This window comes from Mustelus asterias, chromosome 5 (assembly GCF_964213995.1).
Source record: "Mustelus asterias chromosome 5, sMusAst1.hap1.1, whole genome shotgun sequence".
Lineage (NCBI taxonomy): Eukaryota > Metazoa > Chordata > Chondrichthyes > Carcharhiniformes > Triakidae > Mustelus > Mustelus asterias.
This window is the reverse complement of record NC_135805.1, coordinates 7,395,163-7,416,815: the sequence shown is the minus strand read 5'-3', so window position 1 is coordinate 7,416,815 and position 21,653 is coordinate 7,395,163. Positions and strand designations below refer to the sequence as shown.

The following is a 21,653-nucleotide window of genomic DNA, read 5'->3' as shown; positions in this document are numbered from 1 at the left end:
AATAGAATCACACCTGGAGTGAAACACCTTATGTTCACAATATTGCCAAAATCAAAAATAGTTGGGGTCCAGGTTAACTTCATAATATACCTTGGAGTTCCTCATCTGGTCCCGAACAAAACGCAACAGGGCCTACTTGTACTCCTATTTCTTATTTTCCTATTTCCTCATGCTATGTAATGGAAGCAGGGCACTGTAGAGAAATTAAGTGACCCAACAATCAATGGAATTCAGAAGAAACTTCTTTATCTAAGTGATAAGACTTAGCACAAATATAACTAAGAATAGACTATTTTATCCCTTGAGCATGCACTGTTATTCATTAATAACATGACTACTCTGAAAATGGCCCTAAATTAACTTTCCTGTCTGCCCCATAACCCTTGAATTCATTGGAGATCAAAAACCTATCTAACTCAGCCTTGAATACATTCAATTATCCAGCCCACATTGTTCTGTGGAAAAGAGAATTCGAAACACTAATAATCCTCTGAGAGATAAAAACCCTTTTCGTCTTCATCTTGAATGGAATATCTCCTCTCCATGTCACCATAGAGAGTGCTGAAGCAAATATTAGAAATGCATATCAGGAAAAACTAGGCTAGCATCTTAGGGGGAAATTAATATATGGTTACAATAATAGATGCAGCTGAAATAAAATGGGAGGAGCATTAACACTGGCATGGACTGGTTGGGTCAAATAGCCTGTTTCTGTGCCATATAGCCTACATATTTAACCCCATGTATGCAATCAGGTCAAAGCCCTGCAGTCTTCCAATGTTCCAGTTGCGATTGGCCTAAATGAACCCTGATATCATCCTAACTATTGACTAAACTTTGAACCCATGTTTGCTGTCTGCGAGGTTGCCAGTGGGGGCTCAAGATCTTAATTTGCAGTTCTCGCTTCTTCCCCACCCCTCGCTGGTGACATCATCAAGTTTAAGCCCATAACAGGTGTGAACCTGCTTTGCATGCATTTCAATATTACTAACATGGAATGTCTTGTGAAAAGGAAGAGGGAAGCTTATGTAGGGATGAGGAAACAAGGTTCAGATGGCTCGATTGAGGGTTACAAGTTAGCAAGGAATGAGCTGAAAAAGGGGCTTAGGAGAGCTAGGAGGGGACATGAGAAGTCCTTGGTGGGTCGGATCAAGGAAAACCCCAAGGCTTTTTACTCTTATGTGAGGAATAAAAGAATGACCAGGGTGAGGTTAGGGCCGGTCAAGGACAGTAGTGGGAACTTGTGTACGGAGTCAGTAGAGATAGGCGAGGTGATGAATGAATACTTTTCTTCAGTGTTCACCAAGGAGAGGGGCCATGTTTTTGAGGAAGAGAAGGTGTTACAGGCTAATAGGCTGGAGGAAATAGTTGTTCGGAGGGAGGATGTACTGGCAGTTTTGAATAAACTGAAGGTTGATAAGTCCCCTGGGCCTGATGAAATATATCCTAGGATTGTTTGGGAGGCAAAGGATGAGATTGCAGTGCCTTTGGCTTTGATCTTTGGGTCCTCACTGTCCACAGGGATGGTGCCAGAGGACTGGAGAGTGGCGAATGTTGTTCCTCTGTTTAAGAAAGGGAATAGAAATGACCCTGGTAATTATAGACCGGTTAGTCTTACTTCAGTGGTTGGTAAATTGATGGAAAAGGTCCTTAGGGATGGGATTTACGACCATTTAGAAAGGTGCGGATTAATCGGGGATAGTCAGCACGGATTCGTGAAGGGCAAGTCGTGCCTCACAAATTTGATTGAATTTTTTGAGGAGGTAACAAGTGTATTGATGAAGGTAGGGCAGTTGATGTCATATACATGGATTTTAGTAAGGCGTTTGATAAGGTCCCCCATGGTTGGCTTATGATGAAAGTAAGGAGGTGTGGGATAGAGGGAAAATTGGCCGATTGGATAAGTAACTAGCTATCTGATCGAAGGCAGAGGGTGGTGGTGGATCGAAAATTTTCGGACTAGAGGCAGGTTGCTAGCGGAGTGCCACAGGGATCAGTGCTTGGTCCTCTTCTCTTTCTGATTTTTATCAATGACTTAGAGGAGGGGGCTGAAGGGTGGATCAGTAAATTTGCTGATGACACCAAGATTGGTGGAGTAGTGGATGAGGTGGAGGGCTGTTGTAGGCTGCAAAGAGACATAGATAGGATGCAAAGCTGGGCTGAAAAATGGCAAATGGAGTTTAACCCTGATAAATGTGAGGTGATTCATTTTGGTAGGACAAATTTAAATGTGGATTACAGGGTCAAAGGTAGGGTTCTGAAGACTGTGGAGGAACAGAGAGATCTTGGGGTCCATATCCACAGATCTCTAAAGGTTGCCACTCAAGTGGATAGAGCTGTGAAGAAGGCCTATGGTGTGTTGGCTTTTATTAACAGGGGGTTGGAGTTTAGGAGCTGTGGGGTTATGCTGCAACCTTGGTGAGACCACATTTGGAATATTGTGTGCAGTTCTGGTCACCTCACTATAAGAAGGATGTGGAAGCGCTGGAAAGAGTGCAGAGGAGATTTACCAGGATGCTGCCTGGTTTGGAGGGTAGGTCTTATGAGGAAAGGGGGAGGGAGCTAGGGCTGTTCTCTCTGGAGCGGAGGAGGCTGAGGGGAGACTTAATAGAGGTTTATAAAATGATGAAGGGGATAGATAGAGTGAACGTTCAAAGACTATTTCCTCGGGTGGATGGAGCTATTACAAGGGGGCATAACTATAGGGTTCATGGTGGGAGATATAGGAAGGATATCAGAGGTAGGTTCTTTACGCAGAGAGTGGTTGGGGTGTGGAATGGACTGCCTGCAGTGATAGTGGAGTCAGACACTTTAGGAATATTTAAGCGGTTATTGGATAGGCACATGGAGCACACCAGGATGATAGGGAGTGGGATAGCTTGATCTTGGTTTCAGATAAAGCTCAGCACAACATCGTGGGCCGAAGGGCCTGTTCTGTGCTGTACTGTTCTATGTTCTATGTTCTAACCTGCCTCCTTGCCAAATCTTGTCCGCTCATCATCAGTTTACATGTTCTCACAGATGTGAACCTGTCATGGGTGTCCGCCCGGAGGCACAAAGGTAATTATAGCACCTGGAGCAGAGGGACATGGGCAGGCAGTACCCTGGCCATGCCCCTTGGCTCTGTCCCTTGGCACTGGTTGGCACTGCCAGGTTGACAACATGCTCAGTGTTAATGCAGCTCTATGTGTGGGCTGGGAGCATGGTACATTGGGGAAACTATGCAGACGCTGCGACAACGGATGAATGAACACAGCTCGACAATCACCAGGCAAGACTGTTCTCTTCCTGTTGGGGAGCACTTCAGCGGTCACGGGCATTCGGCCTCTGATATTCGGGTAAGCGTTCTCCAAGGCGGCCTTCGCGACACACGACAGCGCAGAGTCGCTGAGCAGAAACTGATAGCCAAGTTCCGCACACACGAGGACGGCCTCAACCGGGATATTGGGTTCATGTCACACTATTTGTAACTCCCACAGTTGCGTGGACCTGCAGAGTTTCACTGGCTGTCTTGTCTGGAGACAATACACGTCTTTTTAGCCTGTCTTGATGCTCTCTCCACTCACATTGTTTCGTCTCTTAAAGACTTGATTAGTTGTAAGTATTTGCATTCCAACCATTATTCATGTAAATTGAGTCTGTGTCTTTATAAGCTCTGTTTGTGAACAGAATTCCCACTCACCTGAAGAAGGGGCTAAGAGCTCCGAAAGCTTGTGTGGCTTTTGCTACCAAATAAACCTGTTGGACTTTAACCTGGTGTTGTTAAACTTCTTACTGTGTTTACCCCAGTCCAACGCCGGCATCTCCACAGCGGTCCGATGGGCAGGGGATGGCTGTTGCATAGAAGGAGAGGGGGGGGCCAATGATCATGGGTGAATGATGAAGAAGGGGCCAGTGATTGTGGGGGTGGGAGAAGAGGCTGATGATTGTTAGGAATTGGATTAACAGACCTTCCAAATAAGTCCTAATTTGATGTCAATTATTCAGTAGAAGTCACTGATATATAAAGAGGCCACAGGTGGCACTGTTTGTTGAAGGAAAATTGTGTGTGGAGTTGGATCAAAGGCATAAAGATAGTTTATGAAGAAGCTAATCTCATGTCTGTTTAAAAAAGGAAGGAGACAAAAGGCGGGTAACTATAGGCCGGTCAGCTTAACGTCTGTAGTAGGGAAAATGCTGGAATCCATTATTAAAGAGGAGATAGCAGGGCATCTGGATAGAAATGGTTCGATCAATCAGACGCAGCATGGATTCATGAGGGGAAAGTCGTGCTTGACGAACATGTTGGATTTTTATGAAGATGTGACTAGGGCGGTTGATGGAGGAGAACCGGTGGATGCGGTGTTTTTGGATTTCCAAAAGGCGTTTGATAAGGTGCCCCATAAAAGGCTGCTGAAGAAGATTAGGGCACACGGAGTTGGGGGTAGTGTGTTAAAGTGGATTGGGGACTGGCTATCCGACAGGAAGCAAAGAGTCGGAATAAATGGGTGTTTTTCCGGTTGGAGGAAGGTAACTAGTGGCGTGCCGCAGGGATCGGTACTCGGGCCGCAACTGTTTACCATTTATATAGATGATCTGGAGGAGGGGACGGAGTGTAGGGTAACGAAGTTTGCAGACGACACAAAGATAAGTGGAAAAGTGAATCGTGTGGAGGACGGAGAAGATCTGCAGAGAGATTTGGACAGGCTGAGTGAGTGGGCGAGGATATGGCAAATGGAGTATAACGTTGAGAAATGCGAGGTTATACACTTTGGAGGAAATAATAACAAATGGGATTACTATCTCAATGGAAACAAATTAAAACATGCTACCGTGCAAAGGGACCTGGGGGTCCTTGTGCATGAGACGCAAAAGCCCAGTCTGCAGGTACAACAGGTGATCAAGAAGGCAAATGGGATGTTGGCCTATATTGCGAGGGGGATAGAATATAAAAGCAGGGATGTCTTGATGCACCTGTACAGGGCATTGGTGAGGCCGCAGCTGGGATACTGTGTGCAGTATTGGTCCCCTTATATGAGGAAGGATATATTGGCATTGGAAGGAGTGCAGAGAAAGTTCACCAGGTTGATACCGGAGATGAGGGGTTTGGATTATGAGGAGAGGCTGAGGAGATTGGGTTTGTACTCGTTGGAGTTTAGAAGGATGAGGGGGGATCTTATGGAGACTTATAAGATAATGCGGGGGCTGGATAGGGTGGAGGCGGAGAGATTCTTTCCACTTAGTAAGGAAGTTAAAACTAGAGGACACAGCCTCAAAATAAAGGGGGGTCGGTTTAAGACAGAGTTGAGGAGGAACTTCTTCTCCCAGAGGGTGGTGAATCTCTGGAATTCTCTGCCCACTGAGGTGGTGGAGGCTACCTCGCTGAATATGTTTAAAGCGCGGATGGATGGATTCCTGATCGGTAAGGGAATTAAGGGTTATGGGGATCAGGCGGGTAAGTGGTACTGATCCACGTCAGATCAGCCATGATCTTATTGAATGGCGGGGCAGGCTCGAGGGGCTAGATGGCCTACTCCTGCTCCTATTTCTTATGTTCTTATGTCTCCTTTACTGAACTACAACCGAGAGGCTCAAACAATGATCACGGACAGGTGACAAAGAAGGGGCCAATGATTGCAGAGGGTGGGAGAGGAGGCTGATGAGTGCGGGAGTGGAGAAAGGCTTGATGATTGTGAGGGCAGGGGGGAAAGTTGGGCTCGATAATTGCGACAAGGGAAATGAGGCAAATGATTGCATGGAGGGGAGGAGGGGCTGATGATCACGGCAGGTGAAGCGGGGAAGGGACCAATGATCATGGGGGGAAGAGGGGCTGATAATTGCATGGTGGGGAGAAGGAGCCAATGATTGCGCTGGGGTGGAGAAAGGACCGATGATCACAGAGGGTGGGGAAAGGGACCACATAAAAGCAGGACAATTCATACCCAGCCAATTGCCAAATGATCAGACAATTTTCAATCATCAGCAAGTCATAGAAAGATTCATCACCAGTACTGTCAGGCAGCATGTCCTCATCAATAATCTGTTCAACGATGTTCAGCTCCTCCCAAAACATTGCAGTTCCAAAGTTCAGCACAACATTGCAGTGATTCAAGAAGGCAAGCCATCACCACCTTCTCAAGGGCAACTAAACAGTGGCCAGCCAGCAATGCCCATGTCCCACGAATGAATAAAAAAAAACATTCGTCCAAATATGGATGAAAGAGTTGAGTTCCACAAGTCAGGTGACATCACGGCAACATTTGGCCAAGTGTGGCAGTAAGGGACACAGTGAATGAAAATCTGGGGAAAACACCAGCGAGAGTCATGCCGAGCATAAAGGACATTTTCTGTGGATATTGGAGGCCAATCATCTCTGACCTTGGGCATCTTTGTCCTTGGGCATCACTGCAGGAGTTCCACAGGTAGTGTCCTGAGCCCAACCACCTTCAACTACATCATTCATGGTCTTCCCTCCATCAGAAGATCAGAAGTGAAAATGTTCATTGATGATTGCATAGCATTCAGTTCCATTCACAATTTCTCAGATATTGAAGCAGTCTGTGCCTGCATGCAGCAAGACCTGAACAACCTTCAGGCTTGGCAACTAATATTTGTGCCACATAATGCCAGTCAATGACTATCTCCAACAAGAGAGAGTATAATCTAATTTAACATAATTATCCCATCACTGACGATCCCACGATCAACATTCTGGCAGCTTACTATTGATCAGAAATTGAACTGGACCAACTATGTAGTTACTGCAATTGCAAGGGCAGGTCAGAGGATTCATACTCTACAGCAATTCATTCATTCATTTCCTGACTCTGCAAAGTCTATCCACCATCTACAGGGCACAAGTCATGAGTGAGATTAAATACTCCCCATTTTCCTGGATGAATTCATTCACTGTGCCGCCTCCCCGCCTCCTCCCCCCCCCCCCCCCGCCCCCCCCGCCCCCCGCCCCCCACGTCCCCACAATCAGAGTCAGTATTTACTGCCTCCAAGCATCCCTCCACTGATCAGAACCCTCCACCCCCGGATCGGATCCGGCATTCACCCCCTATTGGAACCAGGGTTCACCCCCCCACCATCTCCACATGCCAATCAGAGATGGCATTCACCCCTCCCCCCCCCCCCCCCCCGCCCCCGCCATCCTCCCCCCACCAATCGGATCCAGCATTCATCCCTCACCCTCCAACGGTCAGTGCAGACATCCGCCCTTTCCTCTAAGCATCAGACCCCTTCTCTCTTTCCCCCACCTACAAAGTCAATACTGACAGTCACCACCCCCCCCCAAATGCCCATCGTTGGCATCTCCAGCTCCCACCTGCATAAAGAAAGGAAACCCCCCTCCTCCATGAGACACCCATTGGGGTCCAGACCTGGCACTGCCCCTTGGCAAAAGTTGGCACAGCCAGGTTGACAAGCTGCCAACCTGGCAGTGCCAACTTGTGCCAAGGGACAGTGTCAGGGGCATTGCCTGGTACAGTTGGCCATGTCCCTCTTCCCCGGGGACTATCCTCACCTTAATGCTCCGGGGCGATCCCCATGACAGGTTTACATCTGGGTGAACCTATTGTTAACTGCACCAATCTGACGTTACATTGACGCGGTTTGAATTTTGTCAGGGTCAATATATGACAGGGGGTTAATGAAAGTGAGGTGAGGGGTGGCAAAAATCAGAAGTTATGGCAAGATCTGTGACCTCTGAGGTTTCACCAAATCTGGAACTCACGCTGCCATTTCCACGTATAGTGAACAAAGAACAAAGAACAAAGAACAATACAGCACAGGAACTGGCCCTTAGGCCCTCCAAGCCCACGCCACTCCCTGGTCCAAACTAGACCATTCTTTTGTATCCCTCCATTCCCACTCTGTTCATATGGCTATCTAGATAAGTCTTAAACGTTCCCAGTGTGTCCGCCTCCACCACCTTGCCTGGCAGCGCATTCCAGGCCCCCACCACCCTCTGTGTAAAATATGTCCTTCTGATATCTGTGTTAAACCTCCCCCCCTTCACCTTGAACCTATGACCCCTTGTGAACGTCACCACCGACCTGGGGAAAAGCTTCCCACCGTTCACCGCATCTATGCCTTTCATAATTTTATACACCTCTATTAAGTCTCCCCTCAACCTCCGTCTTTCCAGGGAGAACAACCCCAGTTTACCCAATCTCTCCTCAGAACTAAGCCCCTCCATACCAGGCAACATCCTGGTAAACCTCCTCTGTACTCTCTCCAAAACCTCCACGTCCTTCTGGTAGTGTGGCGACCAGAACTGGACGCAGTATTCCAAATGCGGCCGAACCAACGTTCTATACATCTGCAACATCAGACCCCAACTTTTATACTCTATGCCCCGTCCTATAAAGGCAAGCATGCCATATGCCTTCTTCACCACCTTCTCCACCTGTGACGTCACCTTCAAGGATCTGTGGACTTGCACACCCAGGTCCCTCTGCGTATCTACACACTTTATGGTTCTGCCAATTATCGTATAGCTCCTCCCTACATTATTTCTACCAAAATGCATCACTTCGCATTTATCTGGATTGAACTCCATCTGCCATTTCTTTGTCCAAATTTCCAGCCTATCTATATCCTTCTGTAGCCTCTGACAATGCTCCTCACTATCTGCAAGTCCAGCCAATTTTGTGTCGTCCGCAAACTTACTGATCACCCCAGTTCTTAACTCACCCCTAGTGAGTTAAGAACATAAGAACATAAGAAATAGGAGCAGGAGTAGGCCATCTAGCCCCTCGAGCCTGCCCCGCCATTCAATAAGATCATGGCTGATCTGATAGTGGTTTAGTTCCACTTACCCGCCCGCTCCCCATATCCCTTAATTCCCTTATTGATCAGAAATCTATCTACCTGTGACTTAAACATATTTAACAAGGTAGCCTCCACTGCTTCAATGGGCAGAGAATTCCAGAGATTCACCACCCTCTGAGAGAAGAAGTTCCTCCTCAACTCTGTTCTAAACTGACTCCCCCTTATTTTGAGGCTGTGTCCTCTAGTTCTTGTTTCCTTTCTAAGTGGAAAGAATCTCTCTGTCTCTACCCTGTCGAGCCCCTTCATTGTCTTATATGTCTCTATGAGATCTCCCCTCAGCCTTCTAAACTCCAACGAGTACAGGCCCAATCTACTCAATCTCTCCTCATAAGCTAACCCCCTCATCTCCGGTATCAACCTGGTGAACCTTCTCTGTACTCCCTCCAAGGCCAATATATCCTTCCGCAAATGAGGGGACCAAAATTGCACACAGTACTCTAGTTGCGGCCTCACCAGTACCTTGTACAATTGCAGCAAGACCTCCCTGCTTTTATACTCCATCCCCTTCGCGGTAAAGGCCAACATTCCATTTGCCTTCTTGATCACCTGCTGTACCTGCAAACTGAGTTTTTGCGATTCATGCACAAGGACCCACAAGATCGCCTCTATTATCTTTTGTACATCATTATTGAGTCAAATCTTGGAATTCCGTACCCTAACTGTGGTTGCACCTGCGCAAAATGATGAAAGAAGCCCTGCCACTACTTTCTCAAGGACAATTAGAGATAGACAGTAAATATTGGCCTGCTGGCAACACCCACATCACATGAACGAATTCTAGCTGAGTAGCTCTACCAAAGAGCTGGCAGAAATAAACAAGGCTGGACAGTATCCTTCCATGTATCATTCTATGTTCTGTGATTAGGGAGAGTAAATTATATTTGCTGCTTGCTAGCTGTTAACTTTCTCTACCTAAACTTTTCCTCAGCTATCACAAAAGAACTTCAAAGGTAACAATCAATGATCATTTTACCAATTTATTGCGTTTTATTTTGTGAGCAATAATGAAACAGACCTGGATGGTGTGTGAATCACTGGCTTGACCAAGGATTTCCAGTAAAGCTGGATCAGAGACAAAGAAGAACCTCGGAAAAAGCAATCTCTTCTTTTCCAAATATCTGGAAAAACAGAAATTTGAAAATACAGAAGAAAATCTCAGAAACAATTTCTAATTTTCATTTTCTATCCTGTTTGCTTTGATTGTTAAACGCACAATTAGTGTGTTTCTGAATGGAGGGCTGTGACAAGTGGTGTTCCTCAGGGATCAGTGCTGGGACCTTTGCTGTTTGTAATATATATAAATGATTTGGAAGAAAATGTAACTGGATTGATTAGTAAGTTTGCGGACGACACAAAGGTTGATGGATTTGCGGATAGCGATGAGGACCATCAGAGGATACAGCAGGATGTAGATCAGTTGGAGACTTGGGCGGAGAGATGGCAGATGGGGTTTAATCCAGACAAATGTGAGGTAATGCATTTTGGAAGGTCTATTACAGATAGGAAATATACAGTAAAAATGGCAGAACCCTTAGGAGTATTGATAGGCAAAGGGATCTGGGTGTACAGGTACACAGGTCACTGAAAGTGGTAATGCAGGTGGAGAATTGGCCGGGGTATTGAGTTTAAAAATTGGCAAGTCATGTTGATGCTTTAGAGAACCTTAGAGAACTTGGAATATAGTGTTCAATTCTGGTCGCCACACTACCAGAAGGGTGTGGAGGCTTTGGAGAGGGTACAGAAAAGATTTACCAGGATGTTGCCTGGTATGGAGGGCATTAGCTATGAGGAGAGGTTGGAGAAACTTGGTTTGTTCTCACTGGAGCGACGAAGATTGAGGGGAGACCTGATAGAAGTCTACAAGATTATGAGAGGCATGGACAGAGTGGATAGTCAGAAGCTTTTTCCCAGGGTGGAAGAGTCAATTACTAGGAGGCATAGGTTTAAGGTGAGAGGGGCAAGTTTTAAAAGAGATGTACGAGGCAGATTTTTTACACAGAGAGTGGTGGGTGCCTGGAACTCGTTGCCGGGGGAGGTAGTGGAAGCGGATACAGTAGTGACTTTTAAGGGGCGTCTTGACAAGTACATGAATGAGATTGGAATAGAGGGATATGGTCCCCGGAAGCATAGGGGGTTTTAGTTAAGTCGGGCAGCATGGTCGGTGCAGGCTTGGCGGGCCGAAGAGCCTGTTCCTGCGCTGTAATTTTCTTTGTTCTTTGTTCTTAGTAGATCTCCAGTGGTGCTGTTCATGATGAAGCAGATAATTTGCAAACTTAACATCCAGACTCATAAACTATGACCAATTTAAATGTGATGTTTACAGTAAGTTTGAAATTATATTCCAGTGTATTGGATATGTTACAAGTAGATATTTCCCTCTGCCAAAACTGTACATTTCCACAGCCTGTTAAATTGTTTATGGTGAGCCATTTCATCTTGTAATTTCAGGTGCCAAATACATCAGTATTTGCATTTGCTTGTCTCTGTATTTGATTATGTTTCTACATAAGTAATTATGAAAGTCTCTGCCTCCACCACCCTTTCATGCAGTGCGGTCCCATCCTCTCTAAACCTCCTGCCCCTTACCTTAAATCTATGGCCCCCAGTCATTGATCCCTCCACCAAGGGGAAAAGTTTCTTCCTGTCTATTGTACCTATGCCCCTCATAAATTTATACATCTCAATCATGCCCCCCACCCTTCAGTCTCCCTTCAAGTCTAAATTATTTATGTAAACCACAAACAGCAAGGGCTCCAAAACTGATCCTTGTTGGACTCCACTGGACACAGTCTTCCAGGCAGAACAAAACCTCAACCATCGTCCTCTGCTTCCTGCCACTCAGCCAATTCTGGATCCAATTTGCCACATTTCCTTGGATTCCCATGGGCTCTTACCTTCGCTCTCAATCTCCCATGTGTGAATTGTCAAAAAGTCCAAGAAGACAATGTCAAATGCATTAGCTTCATCTACACGCCTGGTCACCGCTTAGAAAAATTCAATCAAGTTGATCAGACATGACCTCCTTTTAACTGGTCTTGATTAATCCCTGTCTCTCCTGTCTCCTCAAAATGCAGACTAATTCTATTTCTCAGAATTGCTTCAAATAGTTTCCCACCACTGAGGTTAAACTGACTGGCCTGTAATTTCCTGGCGTATCCCTCCCTCTCCTTGAATAATGGTACCACATAGGGCGGCACGGTGTCACAGTGGTTAGCACTGCTGCCTCACAGCGCCAGGGACCTGGATTTGATTGCCGGCTTAGGTCACTGTCTGCGAATCAAGGTGGGATGCCAGCACTGACTGCTGGACAGTGGGGGATGAATATCAGCTCCAATTGGAGGGTGGGGGAGGTGCATGGAGGGTGAATGCCAACTCTGCCAGAGAACATCTGCATGTTCTCCCCGTGTCCCCGTTGGTATCCTCTGGTTCCCTCCCACAGTCCAGCAAATGTGCTGGTTAGGTGCATTGGCCATGCTGAATTTTCCCTCAGTGTACCTGAACAGGCGCCGGAGTGTGGCGACTAGGGGATTTTCAAAGTAACTTCATTGCAGTGTTCTAGGGTCAAAGATTTCTCAGAGTGGCTGCAAGACATTCTGAAGGGGGAGGGCGAACAGCCAGTGTTCGCAATACACGTTGATACAAACGACATAGGTAAAAAAAGAGATGAAGTCTTAAAAGCAGAATACAGGGAGCTAGGAAAAAAGTTAAGAAATCGGACCTCAAAGGTAGTCATCTCAGTATTACTACTGGTGCCACGTGCCAGTCAGAGTAGAAATGACAGGATATATCGGATAAATATGTGGTTGAAGAGATGGTGTCAGGGGGAGGGTTTCAGATTCCTGGGGCATTGGGACCGGTTCTGCGGGAAGTGGGACCTGTACAAATTGGGCGCATTACACCTGGGCAGGACTGGGACTGGTGTCCTAGGGGGAGTGTTTGCTGGAGCGGTTGGGAAGGGATTAAACTAATATGCCAGGGGGATGGGAACCTCTGTAAGGAGTCCGAGAAGGAGGGAACAAGGACAAAATGTGGGGAGAAGGTTCCAACAACATCAAAAATCAGGGAAAAAGTTAGAAGGAAGGAGAACTCAGGAGATGTTGTTAATGGAAGTGTTAGAATTCAAAAAGAAGGTACAAAAACTATCTGAATGCTCGCAGCATTCGAAACAAGGTGAATGAGTTGACGACACAAATCATTGCGAACGAGTATGATTTGGTGGCCATTACAGCGACATGTTTGTAGGATGGTCACGACTGGGAGTTAAATATTCAGAGGTATCAGACTGTTCGGAGGGACCGACAGGATGATAAAGGAGGTGGTGTAACTCTGATATTTAAGGGTGACATTTAAGGGTGGTAGTGAGAGATGATATAGGTTCTATGGAAAAAAAGGTTGAATCCATTTGGGTGGAAATTAGAAATAGTAAGGAGAAAAAGTCGCTGATAGGTGCAGTCTATAGGCCACCAAATAATATTATGGTGGGGCGAGAAATAATCAAAGAAATAACTGATGCATGTAAAAATGGTACAGCAATTATCATGGGAGATTTTAATCTACATTTCAATTGGTCAAACCAGGTTGGTGAAGGCAGCCTTGAGGAGGAGTTCATAGCACGTATCCGCGATAGCTTCCTTGAACAGTATGTAATGGAACCTATGAGGGAGCAAGCTATCCTAGTTCTGGTACTGCATAATGAGACAGGAATGATTAATAATCTTACAGTTAGGGATCCTCTCGGAAGAAGTGATCACAGTATGGTTGAATTTAAAATCCAGATGGAGCGTGAGAAGGTAAAATCCAACACAAGTGTCTTGTGCTTAAACAAAGGAGACTATAAAGGGATGAGGGAGGAGTTGGCTAAGGTAAACTGGGATCAAAAACTTTATGGTGGGAGAATTGAGGAACAGTGGAGGACTTTCAAAACAATTTTTCACAGTGCTCAGCAAAGTATATACCAGTGATAAGGAAGGACTGTAGAAAAAGAGATAATCAGCCATGGATATCTGAGGAAATAAAGGACGGTATCAAATTGAAAGAAAACGCATACAAAGTGGCAAAGATTAGTGGGAAACTAGAGGATTGGGAAATCTTTAAAGATCAACAGAAAGCCACAAAAAAAAACTATAATGAAAAGTAAGATGGATTATGAGAGTAAACTAGCTCGGAATATATAAACAGATAGCAAAGGTTTCTACAAATGTATAAAATGAAAAAGAGTGGCTAAAGTAAACATTGGTCCTTTAGAGGATGAGAAGGGGAATGTAATAACTGGAAATGAGAAAATGGCTGAGGCATTGAACAGATATTTTGTGTCGGTCTTCACAGTGGAAGACACAAATAACATGCCAAAAATTGATGACAGAAAGGCCAAGGACCTTGAAACTATCATTATCACGAAAGAGATAGTGTTGGGCAAGTTAATGGGGCTAAAGGTAGACAAGTCTCCTAGCCCTGATGGAATGTATCCCAGGGTACTAAAAGAGATGGCGGGGGAAATAGCAAATGCATTAGTGGTAATTTACCAAAATTTGCTGGACTCTGGGGTGGTTCCCGCAGATTGGAAAACAGCAAAAAAGGAGGTAGACAAAAGGTGGGTAACTATAGGCCAGTTAGCTTCACTTCTGGAGTAGGGAAAATGGTTGAATCTATCATCAAGGAAGAAATAGCGAGACATCTGGATATAAATTGTCCCATTGGTAAGACACAGCATGGGTTCATGACAGGCAGGTCATGTTTGACTAATTTGGTGAAATTCTTTGAGAACATTACATGTGCAGTGGACAATGGGGAACCTGTAGATGTGGTGTATCTGGATTTACAGAAGGCATTTGACAAGGTGCCACACCAAAGACTGCTGCATAAGATAAAGGTGCACAGTGTTGCGGGTAATGTACTAGCATGGATAGAGGATTGTTTAACTAACAGAAAGCAAAGAGTGGGGATAATTTTTTTTTCTTGTTGGTGATCAGTGACAATTGCGGTCCCAACACTGATCCCTGAGGCACATCACTGTGCCTCAGGGATCAGTGTTGGGACCGCAATTGTTTATGATTTACATAGATGATTTGGAGTTGGGGACCAAGTGTAGTGTGTCAAAATTCGCAGATGAGACTAAAATGAGTGGCAGAGCAAAGTGTGCAGAGGACGCTAAAAGTTTGCAAAGAAATATAGATAGTCTAAGTGAGTGGACAAGGGTCTGGCAGATGGAGTACAATGTTGGTAAATGTGAGGTCATCCATTTTGGTAGAAATAACAGCAAAATTAACTATTATTTAAATGGTATAAAATTGCAGCCTGCTGCTGTGCAGAGGGACCTGGGTGTCCTTGTACAAGAATCACAAGGAGTTGTTTTGCAGGTGCAGCAGGTAATTAAGAAGGCAAATGGAATTTTGTCCTTCATTGCTAGAGGGATGGAGTTTAAAAACAGTGAGGTTATGTTGCAGCTGTATAAGGTGCTGGTGAGGCCACACCTGGAATACTGTGTACAGTTTTGGTCTCCTTACTTGAGAAAGGATATACTGGCACTGGAGGGGGTGCAGAGGAGATTCACTAGGTTGATTCCGGTGTTGAGAGGGTTCACTTATGAGGAGAGACTGAGTAGACTGGGGCAATACTCATTGGAATTCAGAAGAATGAGGGGAAATCTTATAGAAACATATAAGATTATGAAGGGAATAGATAAGATAGAAGCAGGGAAGTTGTTTCCTCTAGAAACTAGAAACTAGAACTAGGGGGCATGGCCTCAAAATAAGGGGAGCAGATTTAGAACTGAGTTGAGGAGGAACTTCTTCACACAAAGGGATATGAATCTGGAATTCTCTGCCCAGTGAAGCAGTTGAGGCTACCTCATTGAATGAGATAAATGTTTGAACAGTAAAGGAATTAAGGGCTATGGTGAGTGGGCGGGTAAGTGAAGCTGAGTCCACGAAAAGATCAGCCGTGATCTTATTGAATGGAGGAGCAGGCTCGAGGGGCCAGATGGCCTACTCCTGCTCCTAGTTCTTATGTTCTTCTGTTCTTAATGTCAGCCTACTTGTGACATTAATGAATAAACGTGAAAAAAAACTTTGAACATTGGTTGTCCTCCAATCCTTCAGTACCTCTCCTGAGGCCAGAGAGGAATTAAAAATTATTGCCAGCACTCCTGCTATTTCCTCCCTTGCCTCATTCAACTGTTTGGGATACATTTCATCCAGCCCTGGAGATTGATCTATTTTTCAGCCTGCCAGACCTCTGTCTGTGATCATTTATTTAATTGTATCACAGTCCTTCTCCGTCATTTCTATACTCACATTGTCCCTCCCACTGGTGAACTTTGGCACAAAGTATTCACTTGGGCGGCACAGTGCCATGGATCCGGGTTCAATTCCAGCTTTGGGTGACTATGCGGAATGTGTATATTCTCCCACCGTCCAAAGATGTGCAGGTTAAGTTGATTGGCCATGCTAAATTTCTCCTTAGTGTCCAAAGGTTAGGGGGAATTATTGGGATGAACGTGTGGGGTTATGGGGATAGGGCTGGGGGTGGGCCTGGGTAAGATGCTCTGTTGGAGAGTATGTGCAGATTCGATGGCCTCCTTCTGCACTGTAGGGATTCCATGATTTAAAACCCTACCTTAAACCCTACATCCTCTGGCTCAACACACAAATCATCACTGTGGTCCTTCGTGAGCCCTACTCTTTCCTTAGCTCGCCTTTTACCCTTAATAAACTTTTAAAACAACTTAGGACTTTCCTTTAGTTTAACTACCAGTATCCCTTCATGTTCCTTTTCATAAGATAAGAACATAAGAAATAGGAGCAGGAGTAGGCCATCTAGCCCCTCGAGCCTGCCCCGCCATTCAATAAGATCATGGCTGATCTGACGTGGATCAGTACCACTTACCCGCCTGATCCCCATAACCCTTAATTCCCTTACCGATCAGGAATCCATCCATCCGCGCTTTAAACATATTCAGCGAGGTAGCCTCCACCACCTCAGTGGGCAGAGAATTCCAGAGATTCACCACCCTCTGGGAGAAGAAGTTCCTCCTCAACTCTGTCTTAAACCGACCCCCCTTTATTTTGAGGCTGTGTCCTCTAGTTTTAACTTCCTTACTAAGTGGAAAGAATCTCTCCGCCTCCACCCTATCCAGCCCCCGCATTATCTTATAAGTCTCCATAAGATCCCCCCTCATCCTTCTAAACTCCTAATTTCCTTTTTAAATTCTCTCTTATCCATTCTATACTCCTCCAGGGTTTCTGCTAATTTGAGCCCTCGATATCTGCCATAAGCCTCCCTTTTTCTCTTTATCCAATGCTATTTCCAGAGTCCCAACCTTTTTCTTTATTGGAACATATTGTTTGTCCTGTAATCTCCCTATTTCCTTCCTGAATCTGTTCTATCATAGATTTACATTAAAGTATCTGCTCCCAGTCCACTCTGGCCAAATCAGATTTGATCTTATTAAAATCAACCTTCATCTATTTTAGAAATTGATTTCTGGTCCAATTCTTGTCCTGTTCTATAGCAGTCTTGAATCTAACGGAGTCCTGATCGCTGTCTGCAAAATTATTCCCCACTGATACTTCAACTACTTTCTGGCTTCATTACCTAAAATAAACTCCAGTTCTCTCTTGTAGGACCTTCCACATACTGACTCTACAAGTTCTCCTAGACACATTTTAAGAATTCCGCTTTCACGCTATGACTACCCCAGTTAATGTTACAGAGTCATAGAGTCGTATAGCGCAGAAAAGGCCTTTTGGCCCATCAAGTCTGCACGGAAAATAACTACCACTAAAGGCACGTTAATTCCATTTTCCTACACTTGTTCCATATTCTTGAATGTTGATATTTCAAATGCTCATCAAATACTGATTAAAGGTTGAAAGGTTTCCAGCCTCCAATACCTTTGCAGGCAGTGAATTCCAGATTCCCACTACCCTCTGAGTGAAAAAGTTTTTTCTCAAATCCTGTCTTGATTGACTCCTCAACTACCACTAAAGGCACGTTAATTCCATTTTCCTACACTTGTTCCATATTCTTGAATGTTGATATTTCAAATGCTCATCAAATACTGATTAAAGGTTGAAAGGTTTCCAGCCTCCAATACCTTTGCAGGCAGTGAATTCCAGATTCCCACTACCCTCTGAGTGAAAAAGTTTTTTCTCAAATCCTGTCTTGATTGACTCCTCAACAATGGGGAACAGCTGCTCCCTACTCACCCTGTCCATACCTCTTATAATCTCATACACCTCAATTATGTCCCCTTTCAGCCTTCTCTGCTCTAAAGAAAACAGTTCAAGCCCATCCAGTCTCTCCTTATAGCTCAAATGCTCCATCCCAGGCGACATCCTGGTGAATCTCCTCTGAACTCCCTCTAGTGCTATCGCATACTTCCTATATTGAGGTGACCAGAACTGGATACAGGTTTGGGAAGTCAAAATCCCCTATTATCACTACCCTATTACTTTTACTCTTCTCTGAAATTTTCTTACATATCTGCTCTTCTATTTCCCTTACGGGGCCTATAGAACACTCCCAGCAATGTGATTCCATCTTTTTCATTTTTAAGTTTGACACATATGCCTTAATTTAAAGAAACTTCCCTGATCAAAATCGTGATACCCCCTCCTCTTTTACCTTCTTCCCTGATTTGCCTGAAGATCCTACATCCTGGAATATTGAGTTGCCAATCCTGCCCCTCTCTCAACCATGTCTCAGTATAACAATAACATCATACCCACATGTTTTAGTTTCTGACCTCAAATCATCTACCTTGTACGTCAAACTCCTTGCATTAAAATGAATACCACCCAATCTTGCCAAACTTCTTTGTGGCTTAACTGGCCTATAAGTTCTATGGATTCCTGATTCACTTGCTGACTCTTCTAATTTTGGCTGTGTATCTAATTTTGGCTGTGTACCTTCTCTCAAGATCCCACGCCACTGTCAAGTTAGTTTAGTTTAAACCTCCCCAACAGCACTAGCAAACTTCCCTGCAAGGACACTGGTCCTATTTCAGCTCAGATGCAACCCATCCACCTTGTACAGATCCCCCACGGCCCCAAAAACAGCCCCAAAATGTCCCAGAAATCAAAACCTCCCCCCCCCTCTCCTTCACCATCTCTCCAGCCACGCTTTAATCTGGACTAACATATTTCTATAATCACTAGCATGTGGCACCGGAAGTAATCCAGTGACTACTACCTTCTGGATCCTGTTTTTCAATCTTATTTACAATTTCGTAAATTCTGCTTGCAGGACCTCATCCCTTTTTCTACCTATATTATTTGTACCAATATAGTACCATAATCTCTATCTATTTGCCCTCACCTTTCAGAATGCCCTGCAGCTGTTCAGTGACATCCCTGACCCTGGGTGGTAGCACACCATTCTGGAGTCTCTTTTGAGGCCACAGAAACACTTGTCTGTTCCCCATACAGTTGAACCCCCATCCACTGTAGCCCTACCATTCTCCCCACTCCCTTCATGTGCAGCATACCCACCCATGGTGCCATGAAGTTTGCTCCACTGCTTTCGAATGCCCTCTGAAATGGCCCAGCAAAACACTCAGTTCAAGGGCAATTAGGGATAGGCATTAAATGCTGGACAAACCAGCAATGCCCACATCCCGTGAATGAATAAAAATTAAAAACCAAGTGTGGTAGGGAAATTATTGAAGGGGATTCTTTAAGACAGGATTTACTCCCACTTGGAAATAAGTGAACGCATTAGTGAGAGGCAACATGGTTTTGTGAAGGGGAGGTAGTATCTCACTAACTTTATCGAGTTTTTCGAGGAAGTGACGAAGATGATTGATGAGGGTAGGGCAGTGGATGTTGTGTACATGGGCTTCAGTAAGACCTTTGACAAGGTCCCTCATGGTAGACTGGTGCAGAAGGTGAAGTTACATGGGATCAGAGGTGAGCTGGCAAGGTGGATACAGAACTGGCTCGGTCATAGAAAGAGTTTTCACAACACCAGGTTAAAGTCCAACAGGTTTATTTGGTAGCAAATCCCATTAGCTTTCGGAGCGCTGCTCCTTCGTCAGATGGAGTGGATATCTGCTCTCAAACAGGGCATACAGAGACACAAAATCATCAACACGGATGCCATCATCTCACGCGAGAACACCATCTACCAGGTACACGGTACCTACTCTTGCAACTCGGCCAACATTGTCCACCTGATGCGCTGCAGGAAAGGATGTCCCGAGGCATGGTACATTGGGGAAACCATGCAGACGCTACGACAACGGATGAATGTTCTCAGTGAGTAGGTACCGTGTACCTGGTAGATGGTGTTCTCGCGTGAGATGATGGCATCCGTGTCAATGATTTTGTGTCTCTGTATGCCCTGTTTGAGAGCAGATATCCACTCCATCTGAAGAAGGAGCAACGCTCCGAAAACTAATGGCATTTGCTACCAAATAAACCTGTTGGACTTTAACCTAATGTTGTGAAAACTCTTACTGTATTTACCCCAGTCCAACGCCGGCATGTCCACATCATGACTACCATCGGTCATAGAAGACAGAGAGTAGCAGTGGAAAGGTGCGTTTCTTAGAAATCTTAGAAATCTTAGAAACCCTACAGCACAGAAAGAGGCCATTCGGCCCATCGGGTCTGCACCGACCACAATCCCACCCAGGCCCTACCCCCATATTCCTACATATTTACCCACTAATCCCTCTAACCTACACATCCCAGGACACTAAGGGCAATTGTAACATGGCCAATCAAGTTAACCCACACATCTTTGGACTATGGGAGGAAACCGGAGCACCCGGAGGAAACCCACACAGACACGAGGAGAATGTGCAAACTCCACGCAGACAGTGACCCAAGCCGGGAATCGAACCCAGGTCCCTGGAGCTGTGAAGCAGCAGTGCTAACCACTGTGCTACCGTGTCGCCCTTAATTCAGCCCTTCTGAATGGAGGGCTGTGACAAGTGGCATTCCTCAGGGATCAGTGCTGGGAACTTTGCAAGTTGTAATATATATAAATGATTTGGAGGAAAATGTAATGGTTTGATTCGTAAGTTTGCGGACGACACAAAGGTTGGCGGATTTGTGGATCGTGATGAGGACCATTAGAGGATACAACAGGATGTAGATCGATTGGTGACTTGGGCAGAGAGATGGCAGATAGAGTTTAATCCGGATCCATAGGGGTCCGGGTCCATAGGACTCTTAAATCGGCCTCGCAGGTGGAGGATGCGGTCAAGAAGGCGTACGGCGTACTGGCCTTCATTAATCGAGGGATTGAGTTTAGGAGTCGGGAGATAATGCTGCAGCTTTATAGGACCCTGGTTAGACCCCACTTGGAGTACTGCGCGCAGTTCTGGTCACCTCATTACAGGAAAGATGTTGAAGCCATTGAAAGGGTTCAGAGGAGATTTACAAGGATGTTGCCTGGATTGGGGGGCATGCCTTATGAGGATAGGTTGAGGGAGCTTGGTCTCTTCTCCCTGGAGAGACGAAGGATGAGAGGTGACCTGATAGAGGTTTACAAGATGTTGAGAGGTCTGGATAGGGTAGACTCTCAGAGGCTATTTCCAAGGGCTGAAATGGTTGCTACGAGAGGACACAGGTTTAAGGTGCTGGGGGGTAGGTACAGAGGAGATGTCAGGGGTAAGTTTTTCACTCAGAGGGTGGTGGGTGAGTGGAATCGGCTGACGTCGGTGGTGGTGGAGGCAAACTCGTTGGGGTCTTTTAAGAGACTTCTGGATGAGTACATGGGATTTAATGGGATTGAGGGCTATAGATAGGCCTAGAGGTGGGGATGTGATCGGCGCAACTTGTGGGCCGAAGGGCCTGTTTGTGCTGTGGCTTTCTATGTTCTATGTTCTA

The 21,653-nt window shown here is 45.4% G+C and overlaps 1 protein-coding gene across 1 annotated transcript in view; it reads right to left on the bottom strand.

Annotated features, from left to right (window-relative positions):
• LOC144493944 (dynein axonemal heavy chain 8-like) overlaps positions 1-21,653 on the bottom strand; it is a 1,661,706-nt gene that overhangs the window by 678,580 nt on the left and 961,473 nt on the right. Inside the window, exon 44 of the mRNA XM_078213521.1 lies at positions 9,833-9,935. Within this exon, the coding sequence (XP_078069647.1) occupies positions 9,833-9,935 (103 nt within the window). The remainder of the gene's footprint in view (positions 1-9,832; positions 9,936-21,653) is intronic.